At 41.2% G+C, this 21,188-nt stretch overlaps 1 protein-coding gene across 5 annotated transcripts in view; it reads left to right on the forward strand.

Annotated features, from left to right (window-relative positions):
• Nucleotides 1-4,178: 4,178 nt before the first annotated feature.
• The window catches only part of OGDH (oxoglutarate dehydrogenase), a 55,563-nt gene continuing 38,553 nt past the window's right edge, over nt 4,179-21,188 (forward strand). For 3 of the 5 annotated variants that reach the window (XM_083713463.1, XM_083713465.1, XM_083713462.1), the window contains exons 1-3: nt 4,182-4,311; nt 11,342-11,587; nt 19,189-19,377. In XM_083713463.1, the coding sequence (XP_083569589.1) occupies nt 11,366-11,587; nt 19,189-19,377 (411 nt within the window). In that variant the 5' untranslated portion in view covers nt 4,182-4,311; nt 11,342-11,365. Of the gene's footprint in view, nt 4,312-11,341; nt 11,588-19,188; nt 19,378-21,188 lie in introns of all 5 variants that reach the window. The other 2 variants (XM_083713464.1, XM_083713466.1) reach the window with 2 other exon arrangements.

The raw sequence follows: 21,188 nt of genomic DNA on the forward strand, positions 1-21,188 counted from the left end.
CTTACTTTACACTTTGTGCTCTCCCTAAAAGTTGTTACATCACATTTCTATAAATTTGTCCATTGAACAAAGGTGTTAACCAGCTTAAATCTGATTTTTGTTACAGCAAGGGACCCCAAAATTCCAAAATACAGCTGAAGCTCTAAGATGCTGCTACACACAGCATCTATGAGAATGCAGCAGTGATGGGCATTCAGAATACAACAAATTCAAAAACGTTCTCATTTAAGCAATGCTTGAAATCTTGGAGGGCAGGGGGACATACTCTGCAGATCTAGCCACGTTGACACAGGTTGTAGCCTTATATAAAAATAACGAAAATCATAACTAGTACAGAATCCTCATGAAAATAACTGGATCATCAAGAAGAAATCAAACCCAGAACAGCAGCCACATAGATCTGGAGAAAGAAGGGGGGGGGGACAAATTCTGTGGCAACTTAAGAGAAACCCGCTTACTGTGGCCTGAGCATTAGTTTTGTTGGAAATTATTGTGGCTCTTGCCAAAATAAGCCAGCTAGCCATTCCAATCCAAATAACTTTATTGTACTAGCCATTTGTCATGACAAATCTGAATCAAAAACAAATCCACGAAATGGGATGCTGCTGCGCCGTAAAAATAATACTCTCTATTTAGATCTCTGCGTATCTCTTACAGTTCACTGCTATATCGTGTCTGATCTTTTTGGCCGCCAGAGGGGGTGGGGGAGGTCGAAAGTCGCTTTGGGACATTGGCAGAAATGACTGGCAGAATCCGAGACCAGGGAGAAGAGTCGGCGGAAGAAGATTGGAAGAAATTTAAAGATTACTTACAGAAATATTGCAAAATTAATGAATGTTAGAATGATGTTGGATAGAAACTAAGTGGTTTCCAGCTGTAATGCCCCAAGAGAATATGGAAAATAAGGTTTAGAATGAAGTTAAAATTTATTGATAAGGATTTGCTGAACTAACAATCTGAATTGGAATACAAAAAAAGGGAGGTATGAGGAGGTCTGGGAAATAAGTTAATGGAAATGTTGTTGTTGTTTAGTCGTTTAGTCGTGTCCGACTTTTCGTGACCCCATGGACCAGAGCACGCCAGGCACCTCTGTCCTCCACTACCTCCCGCAGTTTGGTCAAACTCATGCTGGTAACCTCGAAAACACTATCCAACCATCTCGTCCTCTGTCGCCCCCTTCTCCTTGTGCCCTCCATCTTTCCCAACATCAGGGTCTTTTCCAGGGAGTCTTCTCTTCTTATGAGGTGGCCAAAGTACTGGAGCCTCAGCTTCACGATCTGTCCTTCCAGTGAGCACTCAGGGCTGATTTCCTTAAGAATGGATGCGTTTGATCTTCTTGCAGTCCATGGGACTCTCAAGAGTCTCCTCCAGCACCATAATTCAAAAGCATCAATTCTTCGGTGATCAGCCTTCTTTATGGTCCAGCTCTCACTTCCATACATCACTACTGGGAAAACCATGGCTTTAACTATACAGACCTTTGTTGGCAAGGTGACGTCTCTACTTCTCAAGATGCTGTCTAGGCCTGTCATTGCCCTTCTCCCAAGAAGCAGGCGTCTTTTAATTTCGTGGCTGCTGTCACCATCTGCAGTGATCATGGAGCCCAAGAAAGTAAAATCTCTCACTGCCTCCATTTCTTCCCCTTCTATTTGCCAGGAGGTGATGGGACCAGTGGCCATGATCTTCGTTTTTTTTGATGTTGAGCTTCAGACCATATTTTGCGCTCTCCTCTTTCACCCTCATTAAAAGGTTCTTTAATTCCTCCTCACTTTCTGCCATCAAGGTTGTGTCATCTGCATATCTGAGGTTGTTGATATTTCTTCCGGCAATCTTAATTCCATCTTGGGATTCATCCAGCCCAGCCTTTCGCATGATGAATTCTGCATATAAATTAAATAAGCAGGGAGACAAAATACAGCCTTGTCGTACTCCTTTCCCAATTTTGAACCAATCAGTTGTTCACGTGGAAATAAGTAATGGAAATTTTGTGTACTTTTAATTATTTTCATTTTTGTATTTTTGTTATTTTTCTTTTCTATTTTTTCTCTTTTTGATTTTTATTGTACTATTATTGAAAACTTTAATAAATATTCTTATTAAAAAAAAAGTCGCTTTGGGACGATGGGGCGAGGCCGCCTTGCCCGGGACTCGGAGCAAACAAGGCCAGGCAGGTTGCTGTGCAAGGCGGGGAGCTCTGTTTGCCCACGAAACCAGTTGTTGTTGCAGCAGCGGCCGCACCCCTTTTGCAAGTCAGCCGCGTGCCAGCAAGAGGCTGCAACTGGAGCCCACGCTCGCGGGATAAAGTCACGTGAGGACACGGCGGGCAGGACAAGGTGAGCAGCCCGGGCAGGCGCGTCACTCTTACGGAATGGGCGGGCCGAGGCACGACCTAGACCGACGGTTCTTTTGTGCACAGCCCAGACGTCGGGGCTCTTTTTGCAGTCTTGGCTAGAAGAGCGGCGGCCAGGTCACAGCTATTCCTTAGGCTTATTTACTCCTTAGGAGACGTGCATGGATGGCATTGAACTGCAAGGCTGCAGCCCTATAGCCTGGTGGTCCCGATTCGAAAAACCCAGCCTGGCTGCCACGAAACTGGGTGCCTTTGAGCGGTCGCTACCTCTCAGCCCAGCCTACCTCGCAAGGTTGTCGTGAAGACGACATGAGACGCTGTGCAATGCTACCTTTGAACTGTCTGGAGGAAAAGTGGCGTGCAAATATAGTGTGATAAAACAAAATATGCATATTTTCCTGAAAGCAATCTTTATGTGTCGACGCTGTGGGTCTTTAAGGCGATACTGGCAAACCCTTGGTGGTTGCAGGAATTTGGCATTATAAATTAGGACCTTGAACCGGCCCAGGTAGCATATGGGCAGCCATTGCAAACTTTTGTGCATCAGTCATGGGTTGGCAATAATCTGTTTCGCATCAACAATATAACCACTAACGCGGACACCAAACTCTACTTAAAGTAAAATAGAAACATCGCCACCCAATTCCACCCCCCCATCTTCCCCCCCCCACCCCTTTCCCCCTTTTCTTCCTAATGTCTCAACAAAATGAAACTGATTTGTAAAAATGTTACATGGAAAAAATACGAGAGAGAGACATTGCACATACTTCTGTAAATCAAGAAAATCTTTAATAAAAATACAGTACGTTAAAAAAAAATAGTAAACAATATAGCCGCTGCGTTTTGCAGCAGCCAAGTCTCACGCCCCCAGTATCCTTCTCGACACGATGCAGATCCTGCAGTAGGGGCTGATTCCAAGAGAGATCTCCTGAGATCGTTTGCAGAAAGTAAGCACCATTTAAGACAGCAGGAGTTACACCTGAGCGCGCTGCAGTACCGTAAATAAGGGTTCAGGAATCCCTCAAAGTTGTTTCTACCTCTACAACTGCGGATATGGCGGGGAGCAGAGAAAGGAAGGAGGGGCTTTTGTTTTCCCCTCATGTGATCAATCGGAGGAAGCGGGTTGGCTCCACGGAGATGCAAAAAAAGGGTAGACTTATCCATGGCTGTCATTGGAATCCACGCTTTAATCTTTCTCCTGGGCAGAATTTAAGAGCTGCCCATAGAAACCCGTCGAGAAATGTATTATTACGGGTGCTTTTAGGTTCTTTCATGGGTTGCTTGTGATACTTGGTTTTAGTGCTTCTATAAAGCGGCTTTACATATGGTCACTTCTGAAAGGAGAGGAACGAATAAAGATTTAAATAATCGTCATAATAATGCTGAATCCAGATTCCCAGAAAGTGTAGTTTTGGATTGCAGCACTAATTAAGTAATTAAGTAACTAATTAAGTAATTAACAACACTTTCTGGGAGCCCCACTGGATGCAGTACTACTAATAATAATAATAATAGTGGTTAATTAATTTAAATAATTATTATTAGTAAAATACTGACTGATTTTAATTGATTAATTAATTAATCAGATCCCACCCTTTGCGACAGCTTACACAAATACAATGCCGTGCATAACATCCGAAACCAGACCAGGGGCAGGGAATTTAGGGCGTTCAAAATACTGTTCCTACCCCTACCCACCCCGACCCCCCAAAAATCAGCCCCATCCCGTGTTCCGGGGGTGGTGATCTGAACCTGGAGAGTTACAGTAGTGACGGCCTCAGAAACTCAGCGCTTAGGTGCCGCTCTGCACGTTTCGTCTCTCCGAGGCCGTACCGGCGTTGCGCGGTGACGCAGCCCGGGTGACGCTCGCGGCGGACGGCAGGGGTGGGGCCAGCGACTGGCGCTGTCAAGCGCAGCTCAGAGCCCGTGAGGCGGGGGTAAGAACGTCGAGGCGCTGGCAGGTAACGGCCTGAGAGAGGGGCGAGGGGCGATGGCGGGGGCTCCGGCGGGCCTGAGGCGGCGCGGCCTTGGTTTCTGAGGGGGGTTGGGGGCGGGGAGGCTAAGTGAGGAGGGCCGCCGCCTTTCCTGGCCTTCGGAGCGGGGAGCGAAGTGTCCTTGGCGCGACGCTGTTCGGAATGGGGTGACCGGCCGTGGTCGCGCGGGCGAGCGGGGGGTGGGGAGAGAGAGAAGGGGGTGACGGGAAGAGCGCGAGCGCCCCCTCCCCCCCTCAAGCCCACGTGGGAGCTGGAGCGCGCGCCAAGCCGGGACTCCCCTGAGTTCTCTCTGGGCGGCTGCGAGAGAGGGAGAGGGAGGCTCGGGCGGCTGCCGGCTTCTCCCGACCTGCCTCGTTTCCTGTGTTAGCCGGGCGGGCTGGTTAGAGGGCGTGGAGAGGATATGGGGGTGCCTGGCTGCCTTGCCTCTGGGCTTACGGCCCTCTTCAAACCCCGGACAATGAAGCCAAGGGCTATTACGTCTGCGGGGGCGGGGGGTGGGAAACAACGACGGGTGATTTTGGGGTTTTTTGGGGGGTGCTTCAAGCCTTTTTTGTTGTTTTTTTGAAAGCTACCCTTTGAAAAAAGGATTTTCTTAAAAAGAAAAGGGAAAAGAAAAAAAGGTACTTTGGACTACTAAAGGTTTTCTTTTTTCAGCACACTCCTGTGCATGCCTGCTTTAGTCCCACTGTCGAAACAAATTTTTTTAAAAAAATCCCTTCCAGTAGCACCTTAGAGACCAACTAAGTTTGTGATTGGTATGAGCTTTCGTGTGCATGCACACTTCTTCAGTTAGTCCTACTGTGTTCTCGCTGTACGACCTGTTTCCAGGTGGGTGTGCACAGAGTTGTAGACCTGTTCAGTCACCAACCCCACCCCATCCCCAAACCGCCTCCTGAAATGTGATTTGTAGCATGGTTAGGCAAGGGTAATGAACATGGCGATACAGGTTTCCCCCCCCCCAGCACATCCATCCTCTGGTCCATTCTGTACCTGGGTTGCCAACTGACAAACAGGCCTCTTTTGTAACTACCCTTTGTTGGAGGTGGCATTTGGAGAAGGTCATTGGCAAATCACCGGTACCTTATGAAGGCAGGCAGGCTGGTATGGGAGCAGGCATGAAGTGCTTGGGTTCCAAACTTTTTTAGGGTTTTAAAAGTGAGCACCAGCCTTTTAAATGGGGCTTGGAAGTGAATAGGCAGTGGCGTAGCGTGGGGGGTGCAGGGGGGGCCGGCCGCACCGGGCGCAACATCTGGGGGTTAGGCTTAGGGGGCGCAAATCCACGGGTTAGGGGGTGCAAATTACTTGCCTTGCCCCGGGTGCTGACAACCCACGCTACGCCACTGTGAATAGGTAGTCATTGATTATTATTTTTCCTTTTCAGCTGTTATGCTTTTTGCCTAATAAGTTTAATGGCTAAGTACAAATTAGAACTGGCTTTCCCCAGTTTCATGCTCACAAACCACTATAAGTCTGGGAACCCTGCACTTGACTTCTTCCTCTGAGCTTAGAGGGGCCCAGTACCTAGAGATATGGAGAAGGAAGTTGTCACATAATGCACTTTCCCATCATAGCTATGATCAGCTGAGATGCCCCATGTTGTTTTAGGTGTTGCTATCATGAGATGAAGGCCTTCTTTTAACATTCAGAAATAATTCAGTCTGAGGAGTCAGCCACCTTCTGCATCTGTGGTCAAAATTTTAATAGAGTTCTATATGTAAAATCTATGTCAGAAGAAATCTGTTGACCTGACATTTTCCATCCTGATTCTGTTGATTAAACGATGGTTCATGAAGCATTGTAAGCAATGTACAATGTGATCTTGAATTCAGGGCTTTGTTTAGGTGCTGCTGTAAACTTTTCTGTCAGTTCTGTGACAGTTTTCAGTTAGTTCTTAGATAGCCAAAACTAGGGATTTCTCTCTCATACAAACCGTACTTCCAACTTTGGGCTGAAGTATTTTTTCCTGCTCTCATAACAGCCTGTTGTTATGCTTCCAGCTAATGCATTACACTGGATTAGTGGTTGAGGTGGTTATCATATAATAATCCTACAAGGAGTTGCAAATTCCTCCTCTCCCTCCCCAGCCCCCCCCCCCCCCCATTTCCGGGATGAAGAAAAGCTGAGCCCTCATCTTTGCTCAAAAGCAGATCTGTGGAAGGAAGGAATTTGGGCATAGAGTTTTCTGAAAAGTTTCACTCTGAGCTGATAGTAGAGGGTTGCATTTGTTCCTGTGGCCAGCCTCCATGAAATTTATAACTCTTTAAGTTAACACATTTCAGTAAGAGGGACTTGTGAGTTCTTTGTTCAGATGCAGAGCTTTGAAAGAAATCCTAACAAATATATTTCTGCATGGACACAGAATTTGTTATAAAATAGATATTATGGGAGATAAAATAGCGGGAGAGCATTATTCTTTCACCATAATTTGTTATCCATATAAGAGACATGTCCTGCTGGACATCAGTGAGGACTAGAGCACTGCAAAATGACTTGAGTAATAAAACCTAAGTGAGTGAAGTAAAACTGAAGCACCAGATTCTCTTTGTATAAGAGTACATTTACATGACAAGCATAATTGCTGTACATACACTAGTGTTTCTTGTAGCAAACATTGAAATAATGTGTCCTCGAACACTTTTGTACATCCACTGGGAAACATCTGCCTATTTGAGGGGTCTCAGGAACATGTACTGTGTGTTCTTTATATTTGCTGCAGGAATCTGCAGTTCACAGTAGTTACCTTTACCATTTAAAGTGCGGAGGTACACTAGCCTTTTTGATTCTCTTATCTGTGAATTGACCATACAAGAGATGACAACTCACTGAACTTGTACACTTTGTTTTTAAAAAGTAGGCTGCCACTCCTTTGTTGGCTCATTGGCACATTCTTGATACTTCAACACCATCTTTAGAATAAATATTCTAAATAATGTATCATAGCACCAACCTCTTGCTTAACCAGTGGCTGTTATTTTACTTAACCAATCACTAAACAAAGTTTGGCTTGTTTAGTGGTTGGTTGTTTATTCAAATATTCCCAGATAACTCGCATTGATGGCTTCTAGAAGCTGCAAGAATATAGTTTTAAAAGGTCAGTATAACTATTACATACATTACAATCTTCAGACTTCTTTTTAGGGGGGTAAACTAGATTGAGTTTTTTCAGCCATGATACGGAAGAAAAGTATATTCCTGGCTAAATATCCACATGAAGATCCTCCCCACCTTTGTGAAGCTAGTTGGCGCTACTTTGCTCTGGGTTTCTCCAGCCAATTTCACAAAAGCTGTGGTAGGTGGAGGGGGGCTCTTCATAAGGTCACCCATATCAACATATCAGGAAATTAGAAATTGTCCTAGAGGCCTTTGTGAAGACAAAGAGAGAGATGGGTGCCCAAGTGTCTTTCAGCTTGTGCTGGACAGTTGAAGCCAAGTTGTAAGGCCGGAAAACTCCTGTTGTTCAAGAGCACACAAAATAAGTTAGCTGTTCCTGGCTTAGATGAATTTCATCATTCTAAATAGCTTAGCCAGGAAAAGCGCATCTCAGTTATTACCAGATTATGGAAATATGGGTTTAAATCATGAATTTAAATTATTATTTTGTTTGTAAGTACACACACCCTCTTTAAAAACAAAGGCTTCAGTTTTGTAAGTCATAATTCTCAGAATACGTATGCTTGCTAAGTGGGGTGAAAGAACAAAAAAGATTGTCTTGCAACTAATAAAAGTGATTATTATTTTTTTAAAAAAAAAACCCCTTTTATCAAATAGCTCGTGTGTGTTACGCACTTACCATATCTATTGGAAGCAAGGAGCTGTTGAGCAAAATAATTATTTATTTAGCTTCATCTACATGTTTAAGGGCACCAAATAGGTCATGTACTTATAGCAGGGTCCAAAGAATCATAAACCTAATTCTGTAATGGCAAGGGATTTTAAGTGCTTTCTTTTTCATAGAAAAGCAGGGGAGTTTTTTTGTTTGTTTGTTTTTAAAGTACTGATATTTGTGCAGCATTTAAAAATTGGGGACGTTAGCTCAAATTTTTCTGCTTGGTTGATCATTGATTCAATTTATGAGATATAGACAAGAACTGATTGATGTGTGTCCAAAAGATGCATGATCGGCACCGAACCCGGAAGTGACCTGAAAACGTCACTGAACACTTCACAAAAAGGGCAGGGTGTGCTGCATTTATATGCGCCCCACTGGGGGGGCAGGAGGTGGGAATGGGTACCCCATGTGAAATGGTCATCAACCGTAAATGTAAGTTCTTTAAAGTCGATCTGAATGTAATACAATGTGACTTACATTTTAAGTTCCACTTAAAAATTTTAAAAAAACTTCTATCGACCCTGACACAGTTGAATACCATAAGTGCACCGTAACTAGAAAAATAGAAACATCTTCAAATCAGGAAGTCATTATTAGTGATCTTCTACCCTAATGAATGCATACAACTCTGAAAGTTGCAGAAGTCTCATATATGGAAACTATTTAGTTGAATAAGGAGGACAGAATGACCATGGGTCAATCTTTGACAAAGTTTATTGAACTGCTGGATGGCTGAATTGACTTTATGCAACTTGTTAGCATATCTTATGCTGCTGAAAAGTTCTAGCTCTTTGACTTTGTGCTGCCCTTCCTCACTCTATAAAAAGAACTTGTTCTTGCCATGCACTGCTGACACATCTTGTTCCAGCACTGTGTAAAGTGACCAAGTATCATTGTTCTAAAACTGCTTTGAGGTTGCCTCTGTTGCTTTACGATCAAGCAGTATATAAATTTTATCGAATAAATAGATAAATAGTACACTGAATGAGATTGTGACACTTGTTATTGGTGTTATTTAACCAATATCAAAAGGAAGCCACACATTCTTACTCTGAAGGAAGTACTCTAGTAGTCCTTCATTTCTTTATCCATGCAGTTTCTTCCACTTCTTCCACACCATCCTCAATCCTTTAATCCTAAAATTTAACCCAATCTTCAAACCCCTTTCCTAAGATTCTACTGTCACAGACTGAGATCCTAGCTGTATAGTTCGTCTAAACTAAGCAATGATTTGTGAGTATAATTACTTTGGTTAATTACACAGCCACAATTGGCTTTAAAAGAAGAGGTTAACACTGTGCTAGTAAAACTTGTGTTTGATAACTAGGAATGGAGTAATACCTCCAATAAGAATTTATGTAACTGAACCTCTTTCTTATAAATCTTATAGTAGCAGGGTATTGTTCAATGTTTTGCATTTCCCGTCTTAAAACTGCTGTGAAATCATTTACAGCATCAGAATCTATACTATAGTTATCTTCATAAAATGTTTCCCTTTCTGTTTCCTGTTCAAGCAGGATTACTGAATAAAATAGCTAGTTTTCATTAATACATTAATTAAATTGTTTTGTATTTTGTTACCCTAAAGATGTTACATGAATACTGTGCTGTAGATGCCATTAGTAATAATCTACTTTCAGACTGGCAGAGAGCTATTCTTAAGGAGCAAATCTTCAAAACTAATCTGTGTCCAGCGTGGGCTGCTTTGCTACTTTCCACCTTTTAGAAAACAAAGCTGTTCAAAATGCAGGTCTTGTCAGTAGAATAGTGAAGATTTTAAAGAAGTAATTAGTTAAATACAGTATTGGCTACTTTGCTCTTCCTCATTGCTCAGCATTATTTGATTCAAAGAGCATTCTACTGCACTTGGTTTCCTGTCCTAGAGATTGGATCTTCCAAAGTTTGACATTGTGATGACCTTGCTGATGTAAGCAGAGAACTGTGGAATGCATTCTGAGGGGTAGTATGGTGTTTTTACAATAACTACATCCATAGTGCCTTTGCAGAAGAAACTTGGGCTGATAACATAGAAACAGTATTCGAAACTCCCACTGTTCTAAGGCGAATTTTGTAACAGGGAATTTCATTAGCGCGAGCAGTTTCTGAGCTCTGGGCGCAGTACTGCATCGAAGATTTCAGATTAAAACTGCAGAGTGGAAGGAAAGAAGGACCTTTTCTGCCTCCCCACTTCCAGCTACTCTCTGAAGACTGGAGAAGAGACCCTCTTAAGAATATTAGGGGATGGGGGGTGGGCAGGGGAAGGACTAGGCCATGTGAAAAATGAACATGAATTTTAGCTGCAGTTTATTTTATAAAAAAGCGCACCTAGACATTCTGTTGTTGCACCCATAACCTAGGTTTAAGGTGCCGTTTAGCTCCTAGCTTTTATATCTCAGTTTCTAACACTGTGTGGAAAATGTTGGGACAGGATAGAACTGCAGGCTGTGGAAACTAAATGCCAGTAACTTTGATACACATATGCCAAGTTCAGTGCCTAGCATCTTCAGTTAAACAACAGCAGGGCTGTGAAAGAGTTTTGCCCCAAATCTAGGAAAGCTGATGTCAGTGAGACTGGACAGTATTGAACTAGCGAGATCAATACATCTGATCTAGTATAAGGCAGCTTCTTATTCTCTGGGAAGCACAGGGTGGCCAGGGTTGGAAGTAACATGCTGAACTAAATAGTTTCTTGATCTGATCCTGCAGGGCTTCTTTTCTGCCTGAGTAGATCCTATATCTTCCGGAGTTTATTTTAGAAGTTGTCTTTCTCACGGTCATTCACTGTGATAATGCTTGACTTATTGGCTTTGTCACTGAGCAGTATTGTTGGTCAATTTCAACAATTTATCCCTTTATCTGGAATTTAAATTGTCTAAAGTGTTCCTGTGTCACTGATCACAATACAACAAAGACTAAAGCACCTTAAAACAGTGTACTAAACTGTGCAAGGGATTGTACCTTTCATTCCTTTTCTCCAGCAGCAAGTTTTAGCTTGTCCTACTTTGCTATTGATGTACTAAGTGAACATCAAGATATTAACTTCGCTATGGATCTTTAGTATAGATTTTGCAACAGATAAACATGATTAATCAGATGAATGATTATCTTTTCAACCTGTGCATTTTTTTTAATTTTATGACTGAATCATTATTTCTTCTTTCCCAACAGGAGCCTGTCTGCTTCACAACAAAAATGTTTCACTTAAGGACTTGTGCTACTAAACTGAGGCCTCTGACAGCCTCACAGACTGTTAAGACAATTTCTCAGAACAAGCCAGCAGCGCCAAGGACGTTTCAACAAATCAGGTGCTACAGTGCACCTGTTGCTGCTGAGCCATTTTTGAGTGGGACTAGTTCAAACTATGTGGAGGAAATGTACTATGCTTGGTTGGAAAATCCCAAAAGTGTACATAAGGTAAGGAGCAGCCTCCCTAGAATAAAGCCTGTTCTTCTACACTTTGGTTCTCATGTCTTCAGGTAAGTGCATTTTGTCAGAGTGAGCTCCAACTTGACAACTTGAAGAAGAACCTGGAAACCTTCTGAATCCAGTCAGTTTCAGTTGTGCAAAAATTGAAATGGCTCGGCTGACAAAGAATAGCACTGAGAGAATCAACATCGGAATGAATTTGGAAAGTTTATGACTGCCTTCCCCCTGAGGAATCTTCTTGGCTTTGGCATGGATATAAAGAAGGATGAACTCCTCTTCTTGGATGTCCACTGAGGAATTGCTGAGCTGCTGTTGATGTTCCTTTTTGAAGTAATTGAGACAGGTCTCCTTTTGTATAGGAACAGTTCTGTTTATAGTGTAAATAACAACCACATTCACGTGTCTGTCATTTTAAGCCATGGATTTAACTTGTCTGTGTGTTTATTTTAAACTTGGTCATACTGCATGAATCGTGACTTATATTGCTAGCTGTTTATCACATTTGAGAAACAGCTTTAATTATGGCTTCATTGTTTTCTGCTAAGATAAAGCTACACATGACTCCTAATTTATTCTGCTACAAGTTGAAGTACATCCATTATCTGAATGTCATGCTCCCAAGCCCTTTTAAGTAAGACTTCATGTTTTGGAGTAGCTACATGTATACAGAGAAGTGCAAAATACTTTGATCATAGTACATACCCAGTAGAAATTAATGCATGCCAATAATGGAATGGGAGGTATTAAATAGTTTCTAGAATCTGATGCAGAATCTGCTATCACATACCTTTTTCTGTCCATGCTGTGGAGAGCAACTGACAGCATAGAATGTTTTTTTAAAAAATAATTACCCAGAGAAGACACACATGCTAGCCTGTTGTCTCAGCGTACTTAAATATTGATATGTTTGAGAAAGCATCTGACTTCATTTCCGCAAATTTATATTATGCTGAACCATCAATGAACATTCATTCCCTCTTTGCGTATTTAACAGTGAACACCAGTGAACTGGTATAAATAATCCATGACATGCAGCTTTAAAGTGCGGCAGTGTTCATGGTTTCATGTAAACATATTTCACTCCCACAGCTGCCTTCAAGTGGGGAACCAGCTTGGTGCCCTTTTTCTGTCAATGCTGTGCAAATAATTTGTTAGCTATTCATCGGTAGCCCCATGTGACGCAAGTGATATAGTATGAGGCCGAAACAAGGAAACAAATGCTAAATTACTTGACGTGTGTAGTTGCAACTGGACTGTTTGACCTTGGTCTCTGCTATTTGCAGTTGGCTGTTCTGTGCTTAGTGCAGTGGCACAGCATGGGGGAGTGCCAGAGGAGCCATGGCCCCGGGCATGAATTTTTGAGGGTGTGTGTAGCAAATGCCTGCAGCATGTCCCAGCCCGGTGCTCCTCTCCCAACATTGGAGGAACCAATGCTTGTGGAGAGGAGCTGCCACTCAGAGCTGGTATCACGGCGGTGGACTCCGTTTGTGCTCTCCCCCTGGGCACGCCCATGTACACGCGCGCATGTCCCCAGTGGCCTGGAGACACTCCACCACTGGCTTAGTGTTACCAGCACTTTTTAGTTTGCATTATGGGTTGGTTTTAAAAATTGTATTAGATGGTAGTATTAGATGATAAAAAGCTAAGCACCCTCTGTGTAAGACAGACAGAACATTCTTTTGTTAACTAGTTTGTCAATAGAGACTTGCTTGGTAGCCTTTGGTAAAAATCTCCTCTAGAGGTTAGCTTTCTTAAATTACACAGATGTCTTATTTGCTCTTTTTCTATTAAAGCATAAATATACCAGATATTATCCTACTATATGGATATCTAGGCAAGTAAGCTATAATAAGCTCATTAGATTTATCTATCAGGGCATGGCAGTGAGGTGATTTACTAATATTTATGGTAACTTGCTTTCTGGATTCCCTAAATACCAAAGAAGGTCAATCGCAAGTCTGAGATTCATAGCTAAACCTGTTTCTGAAGCTCTGTAATCCTTATCTCTACTGGAACTGGTTTCTTTCATGAGTTTGGAAGAAATGCACTTCTGAGGCCCATCTGCTGAACATACCCATAGGAAAGAACCTTTCTACTGCAGGGCTGTACACATTGCAGCATAATGACATTGTATTGGTGTGTGCCCTGACCTTTGAGCTGCTATGAGTTCACCACTCAAAATGCTTTCAACACCTAGGAATTCTAAACTTTTATCGGGGAGAGTAGTCCATGTCTCTTGAGATAACATTTAATGAAATCCAGTTGCCTGTCTGAAGGTCAAAGAGTGCTTGCATACAGAACCGGAACTGCTGGCTTACTGTAGAACTAGCTATGACAGGACAGTTGCCAAGGCAATGGCACAGTATAATCTGGGTTCGCATAAGGCCAGATTGGAGGTAGATCAAGAACAAGTACTAGAATAACTTAAATGGTGTATGGGATACAGAGAGCTAGAAAGTAGTTCAGAGCAAGGCAAAACACAACTATAATTAGTCTAATAGTTTCACAGCTGAGCTCCTTTTCAACTAATCCATACTGCATTGCAGCCACTGGTAATAGAATCCTGGTAAGCTAAACTAATTTAAACCACAACAAGAAGTTACTATTGCCGCAGAAAACTAGTGCAGAACTATTTTGAATGTGAAAGTAATACAGGTGTCTTAAACACCCTTGTGTCCATGTCTGGAAAATATATATGTGCACTTTTATGCATTACTTCTGGTGCAATTGGTGCAGGAAACTTTAGCAGCAGTGCATAATGTGTTGCACTTTCCTGTGCATATATAATTTAAATATATAATTTTATTTTATAATTTTATATAATTTTAACAAAAGAAGTACTCACTGTTTTCAAAAGCTGTATATGAATTCCCAGCTTTGTTTTAAAAAGATTTCTGGTAAAGCAACCATTCTGTAGTTTCATCATAGTTTAGGCTAGTGAGTGATCATTAACTGTTGCATAGCCAATATTTCTGCACAGTGAAGTTTTTCTGAAAGTTATCATAATAATTTGTACCCTGCCCATCTGACTGAGTTTCATTAGTAATTCCAGTTGAGCAATGAAGGTTGTGACGATGGTGGTTGTGACTATGAATAAGAACTGTAAAGGATACTGCATGGTGTTTTATTTTATGAACTTATAGGTGTGTGTGATATGTTACAAAGTGAAAACCATAAAATGGAGGGTAGATTACAAATAATGAAAATTATACTGTTGATAGAAATCCAGAATCAAATTAGTAAAACAAAATATTGAGCCCTGTAAGCTAAAGTGCTTGTGCAGGCATTCTCTCAGTTTCTTTGGCAGATGGGAGGAGAAGAGACTGCAGTGGCAGTGCAAAAGAGAAAGTTGCTATGTTGGCAGATCGCATCACCCTATAACAAGAGTGTGATCTTTATACGGGCATAATTGTTAAATGGAGGTTGGGGAGCCTGTCCCCACTTTGTTTGTTTTTTAAGGCAGTGAAGATGTATGCTAAGGGGGTGAACATGCATTCCTTAGATAATAGTTAACTCTATCTATCTATAAATATTTCATATACGATAACTTTCTTGAAATGTCAGAACAGTTGCTCTGAGGTAAGGGGTAAAAGGTAAAGGTACCCCTGACCATTAGGTCAAGTCACGGACGATACTGGGCTTGTGGCACTCATCTCTCTTTACAGGCTGAGGGACTGGCATTTGTCCGCAGACAGTTTTTCCGGGTCATGTGGCCAACATGACTAAGCCGCTTTTGGCGAACCAGAGCAGCGCACGGAAACGCCATTTACCTTCCCACCGGAGCGGTACCTATTTATCTACTTGCACTTTGACGTGCTTTCGAACTGCTAGGTGGGCAGGAGCTGGGACCGGACAACAGGAGCTCACCTTGTCGCAGGGATTCAAACCGCCGACCTTTTGATCGGCAAGCCCTAGGCTCTGTGGTTTAGACTACAGCACCACCCGCGTCCCATGAGGTAAAGGGTAGCTTTGCATTATTGCATTAGGGCTCAGATAGCAAATAGTAAGCTTGCATGGTAAGCTTGCAGTTTAACCTTTTTGTGTTTAAAATCTAATATAAATTTCTGAGAATATTCACTGAAATAACCACTTAATTAGCCATACATATTGCACCTACCATGAGAAGAAAGAAACAAGAATAAGTGGTGTCAAAATCATTGAGGCAGATGCAAATAAATTGATACTTCTTGATTTTGTTGTACTCCGGTGAAGAAGAAATTAAGAGTGAGTTAGAGGCCACCCACTGAAAACGTTGCCATGCATGTGGCAGAGAGCCCCCTTTTAAAAAATGCTCACATTCTTCCATATCTGTTACTTCAGATGTATGATGGGTTATTTTTACTTACTGGATTTTTCAGGGTAAGGACAGGACATCCCTCCCTGTGGAAATTGGCTTTGAGGGGGTTGGGAGAAATCCCAAAATAAAGTTCAGGAGAAGTAGAGAGAGGATTGTTGTGTCTGGCAAGCTGAAATGCTGGCTGGGCTCATTAGAGGAATCTTGCCCATTAGTTTGTCAATTTAAAAGAGGGAGCCTGCAAACCTGGAAAAAAAAATCACACAAATCTTGGAATAGCTCGATAGTGTTAAAGATATCACTTTATTAATTAAATTGGTTTACTTTTCCAGGTACTAGCTTAAAAGTCAAATTGAGATTATGTTTTGGAACAACAGCTCTCAAGACAATTTAAAACCTTACATCATTTTTTTAATTCTATAATTTTAGACTAGATGGATGTTTTTGTTTCCTTTTATTCTTATTATAATATTATATAATATTATAATATTAAAAATCAAAGGATGTCTGTTTTTCCTACAGAATGTTGTGTGTGTCAGTTGGGGTGGGGAGTGAGGAATTAGAGGATGAAAGTGAGCAGATTGGCCTGTTGGCCTTGACAATTTATAGTAAATAGCCTAGGGACCTAGGGTAGGATGGGTGTGCACAAGAAAAAGAGATAAAGTTCAATCTTTCTATAAATACTGTTATTGCTAAGAAGATGACAGGTGAAACACCATCCAAGTGTGTAGAGAACAAGTGAGGAAAACAGTGGGAGTGTAGGTAGAACAGCCAATAACAGTTTATTGCTGTTGGTACTGTATTGCCTTTGACACACAGTTATAGACACGGACCCTAATGGAGAGATGCCTTTGGTTGCCTCATTCACATGCAACTCCCAGCCATCTGGCTGTGACAGCACCTGAGGGATACCTGAGTGAAAACATGAAGAACAGCAACAGAATGTGGACTAGCTAGGGACTATGCTTCCTTGCTACTTGAGGCAAAACATTGGCAAGCCAGGTTCATTTTCTATAAACAGCAGGACTCTGCAAAGGTATGTTTTTCTGCAGATTTGTGGATGTCAAGCTTCCTTGCAACACTAAAACCAAATGTGTCAGAATTTAGCAAGGACCTCCAAATTGGAGGAGTGGGGAGATTTCTCGGAAACTTTTCTCTCCCTTAGCAATGAAGTGCTTGGGTGAATCTTCCTCACTACCACTACAGGCCTTGAACAGCCCTATGTAAAATCATAGAATTGTAGAGTTGGAAAGGACGACGAGGGTCATCTAGTCCAACCCCCTGCAATGCAGGAGTGTTTGGACCAATGTGGGGCTCAAACCCACGACCCTAGTATTAAGAGTCTCACACTGTGATGACTGAGCTATCTTGCTGGAGCCCTGTTAGGAAATAAACCACAACATTTTTTTAAGGTTCTCCACTTGTACAGTGGTACCTCGGGTTACATACGCTTCAGGTTACATACACTTCAGGTTACAGATTCTGCTAACCCAGAAATAGTGCTTCAGGTTAATAACTTTGCTTCAGGATGAGAACAGAAATTGTGCTCCGGCGCGGCGGCAGCAGCAGCGGGAGGCCCCATGAGCTAAAGTGGTGCTTCCGGTTAAGAACAGTTTCAGGTTAAGAACAGACCTCCGGAACGAATTAAGTACTTAACCTGAGGTACCACTGTATTCTAAGTAGCAGTTAATGGTATCTATAGTGCCTAATTATTGCATCACACTTTTTATTTTCTTGTAAACCTTAACGATAGCCTAAAATGTAAATCGGTATTATTACAGTATTATAGATGGGAGCAAAGGCTAAGTAAAAGTGGCTTGACTTAAATACCTAGAAGAAATTAAATTTGAGCCAAGCACTCATGCTGTACCAGCTGAAAACATGCTGTACTGTATAGATCTTGTGACTTCGGTAATTGACACATTTGGTAAGGACATGCTATGCTTAAATACTGTTGTTACACTTTTTTTCCTCTCTAGCTTTGGTAGGTGGAGGGTTGTTCTCTGGAATTCTAATGATGGGTTAAGTGTGCAGGTTACAAACTCATTTGAGACTTGTGACAACTGGGTAAAGAAATGAATCGGTTCCTTTTTTATTTTTAGGTCACTGAAAAGGGAAGCACTGAATAATGTCTTAATGAATAGTTGAGCCTTAACCTGTTTTATATGCGGCATCTCACAGCTAATAGTTGGCAGTCACCTCTACTTATTCATCAATTAGCATGGATAGGACAGTCTCTAGAATTTAGTCTGACCTGAAAATAACTTTAGATACCATTTGCTGGTGCTATTTCCTTCAGGCTGAAGTCACAAAGTTAACTATTAACTATAATGGCTAATATTACAGGTTATTGCTATACTGAAGAGTTGTTACATCCCTTAGAGATTTAAGGGGTTGGTTTTTTCTAGAAATCAGATAAACCATATCTCAGACATTGCCATTGTTTCCTAACTAGCAACAGATAAGGCCGAATTCCAAATTACTGAATGGAAAAGACTGTTTTGTTTTGGTTTCTTACCTACTGCTCTTTCTCACGGGCACATGCATGTGTATGCATACTTTGTGTTTGGTTGCCCGTCCTTTTCCTGGAAAATGGTAACTGAGTCAAGATGTTGCTTTTGCATTTGCTTTTTGCTCATTAGAAGATCTGGGGGAACCCAGGACATTGAAAAGAATGGTATGTGAGCATATGTGACGAACAAACAACGCTAGTGGGATTTAAAGAGGCTTTGTGAAGTTAAAGGTGCATTGTAAAAATGAAATAGAACTGTAAGGATAATATTAAATGGCAATATCAAATATAGAGAATGTGTAAAAATGGAAAATATGGATGATTGGCGGAGAAGCTGGTGGAAGTCCAAAAAGCTGAAATTTGTGAAAATTGTTTGAGATGGCGAATTTGCAAAAGGAAAAATTAATAAAAATTATTTTAAAAAAAGAAAAAGAAAAGAATGGTATGTGGTCTCATCATAAGAGCAACTGATGACCAAAACTATATATTGCATGAAATGTTTTACCAGAACATCTGATTTTTTTGGTTTACATAAAAGTAGCAATGATGGGTCTAAAATCAATCAGAGCAATTGTGCTATTTAACTATTTCTCCCCATATCATTTTCCCGATCTAAATTCTACAATTCAAAACTGCAGTGCTCTGTTTATTGAAGTTCACAATTTGAATATCATTTTGGCAATGTGCATAGTAGCAGGAAAATATTTGACATGGTTGAAAAACATACTAAGCAGTTCGAAGAGGTAATTCTCACTCTAAAAAAATGTTTTATTCTTTTTTTAGTCATGGGACATATTCTTTCGCAATGCCAATGCTGGAGCTGCTCCAGGTACTGCTTACCAAAGCCCCCCTCCATTAAGTACCAGCCTATCAACGCTAACACACGCACAGTCTCTGGTTCAAGCACAGCCGAATGTAGATAAACTGGTTGAAGATCATCTTGCAGTCCAGTCTCTTATTAGGGCCTATCAGGTAAGATAACCTCTTCTTTTCTGATGTGTAAACATCTAGCACTCTTTTTTTGCCAGTCCCAAGTTTAAAAGAGAGAGATTCTTAGTGTGTGTGTGTGTGTGTGTGTGTGTGTATTTGCCTCCAAAATAAGACTTAAAGAATTGAACATTGATAGGAATTTAGGGAAAATAAACTGGAGTAAGAGTTCTTCTACCAGCGAGTGCCTTGCACCCCACACTGGCAGATACAGATTTGCCACTTCAGGCCCAGGCTGAGCTATATTACACTCTGTATGTGAGTACATGGGCAAACTTTCTATACACCAAAATTTCTTTCTTGAACAGTAGACTGCTCAGGAGAGGTTATGTGCAGAAATGAAGTGGGTGTAAGCATCAAATCTGCCTTCTTATGGTAAGCTATAGCTATAGCTGGTCATCAGAAATGGAATGAGGGATGTTGTGTACCCACACACCAGTGGGAGACTCAGTGGCTGTTGGAGAGTTGATCTCCCTCACTTTTAGGAAGAAGAGCATCACACAGATCAGGTAGCCTGTGGCTATGAAAGCTTGAGATGATAAGACTGGCCTATTGCTGTCACCACATAAAGCTTATTGGAAGCCTACCACATAAGGTTATAACACTGCCATTTTAGTGTTTAGAAAATGTGTGATTTTCGTTATCTAATCCATGGTCTCAAAAAAGTTTCCATTATTAATGTTACTTTTAAAAAGAAAATCCCTACCCTTTAACCTCAAGTAGATTTCAAAATACACAAGATTGTTAGATTATTGTTAAGAGTATCAAAAAAAGATAAACCAACCTGCTACATCTAGCATTTGTCCAAAACTGAAAGTAGATCATGGTTTGCCAAAATGTGCGCTGCAAATATCAGCCTGGCTTTGGCCGGGTTTCAGGAACAAGACGTGTTATATAGCAGCAGACGGTTCTATTCAGCTGCTGCTTTGTGCAGCTGGGTTGTGTGGAATCATGAAAGATAAAGCAGAGTTAAAGATTATAATAGCTAGAAAATTAATTTGGGTGAAAGTACACACACAAAAATGAAAATTTTAGAACTTGGATAATTTTACTAAAACTACATGAAAGGGCTGTCAAATAGTTCCCTAAGAGTATGGAAGCTTGAAAATATTTCTCAAACATCTAATTGTAAGCTATGTGATATCTACTGAACTTAAAGCTTTGCAAATTGTATCAATTTTCCTTGATAAAAACAGTCTCCTATTAAATGATTGTCACACAGTGGTGTGCTTTTACCCATATGCCTGAAAAAGATCAGAATATACAAGTGAAAAGAATGTGTTAAAATGATTGTATCCTTCAGAATGTTATACTCCTTGGGACAGCTTTTCCCCATTGCAGTTTCTTTTCCTATATCTTTCTCTTCAAGTTCTGGAAACAAACAAGGAAACAGGTAAGATTCTTCACTAGAGAGGGTGATAATGTTAGTCGTGCTCAGAGTGGACTCATTGAAATCAGTGAATTTAAGTAACAAGTTTGTTGATTTCTCTCTGTATACATGGGTGATAACCAACTTGGTCTAATATGAGTATGACTTTGTTGCTATCATCCACAGATAACTGTTGTTTAATTATTTGTCACATCCACAAATACTGTATCAGAAAAGATTTACTAGTTAGGAGGAGGTTCTAATGGAAATAGATGTAATAATTGGCTGCTGCTGAGGAAATCAATGATATGAATCAGAACTAAACAGCAGCAAAGGGACTGAGGTCTCTGAGGCATCTGGTCTCTGATGTTTCTGCTAATCCATGGCAGATACAGTGGTGCCTCGCAAGACGAAATTAATTCGTTCC

The sequence above is a fragment of the Podarcis gaigeae genome (genome assembly GCF_964106915.1).
Source record: "Podarcis gaigeae genome assembly, chromosome: 15".
Lineage (NCBI taxonomy): Eukaryota > Metazoa > Chordata > Lepidosauria > Squamata > Lacertidae > Podarcis > Podarcis gaigeae.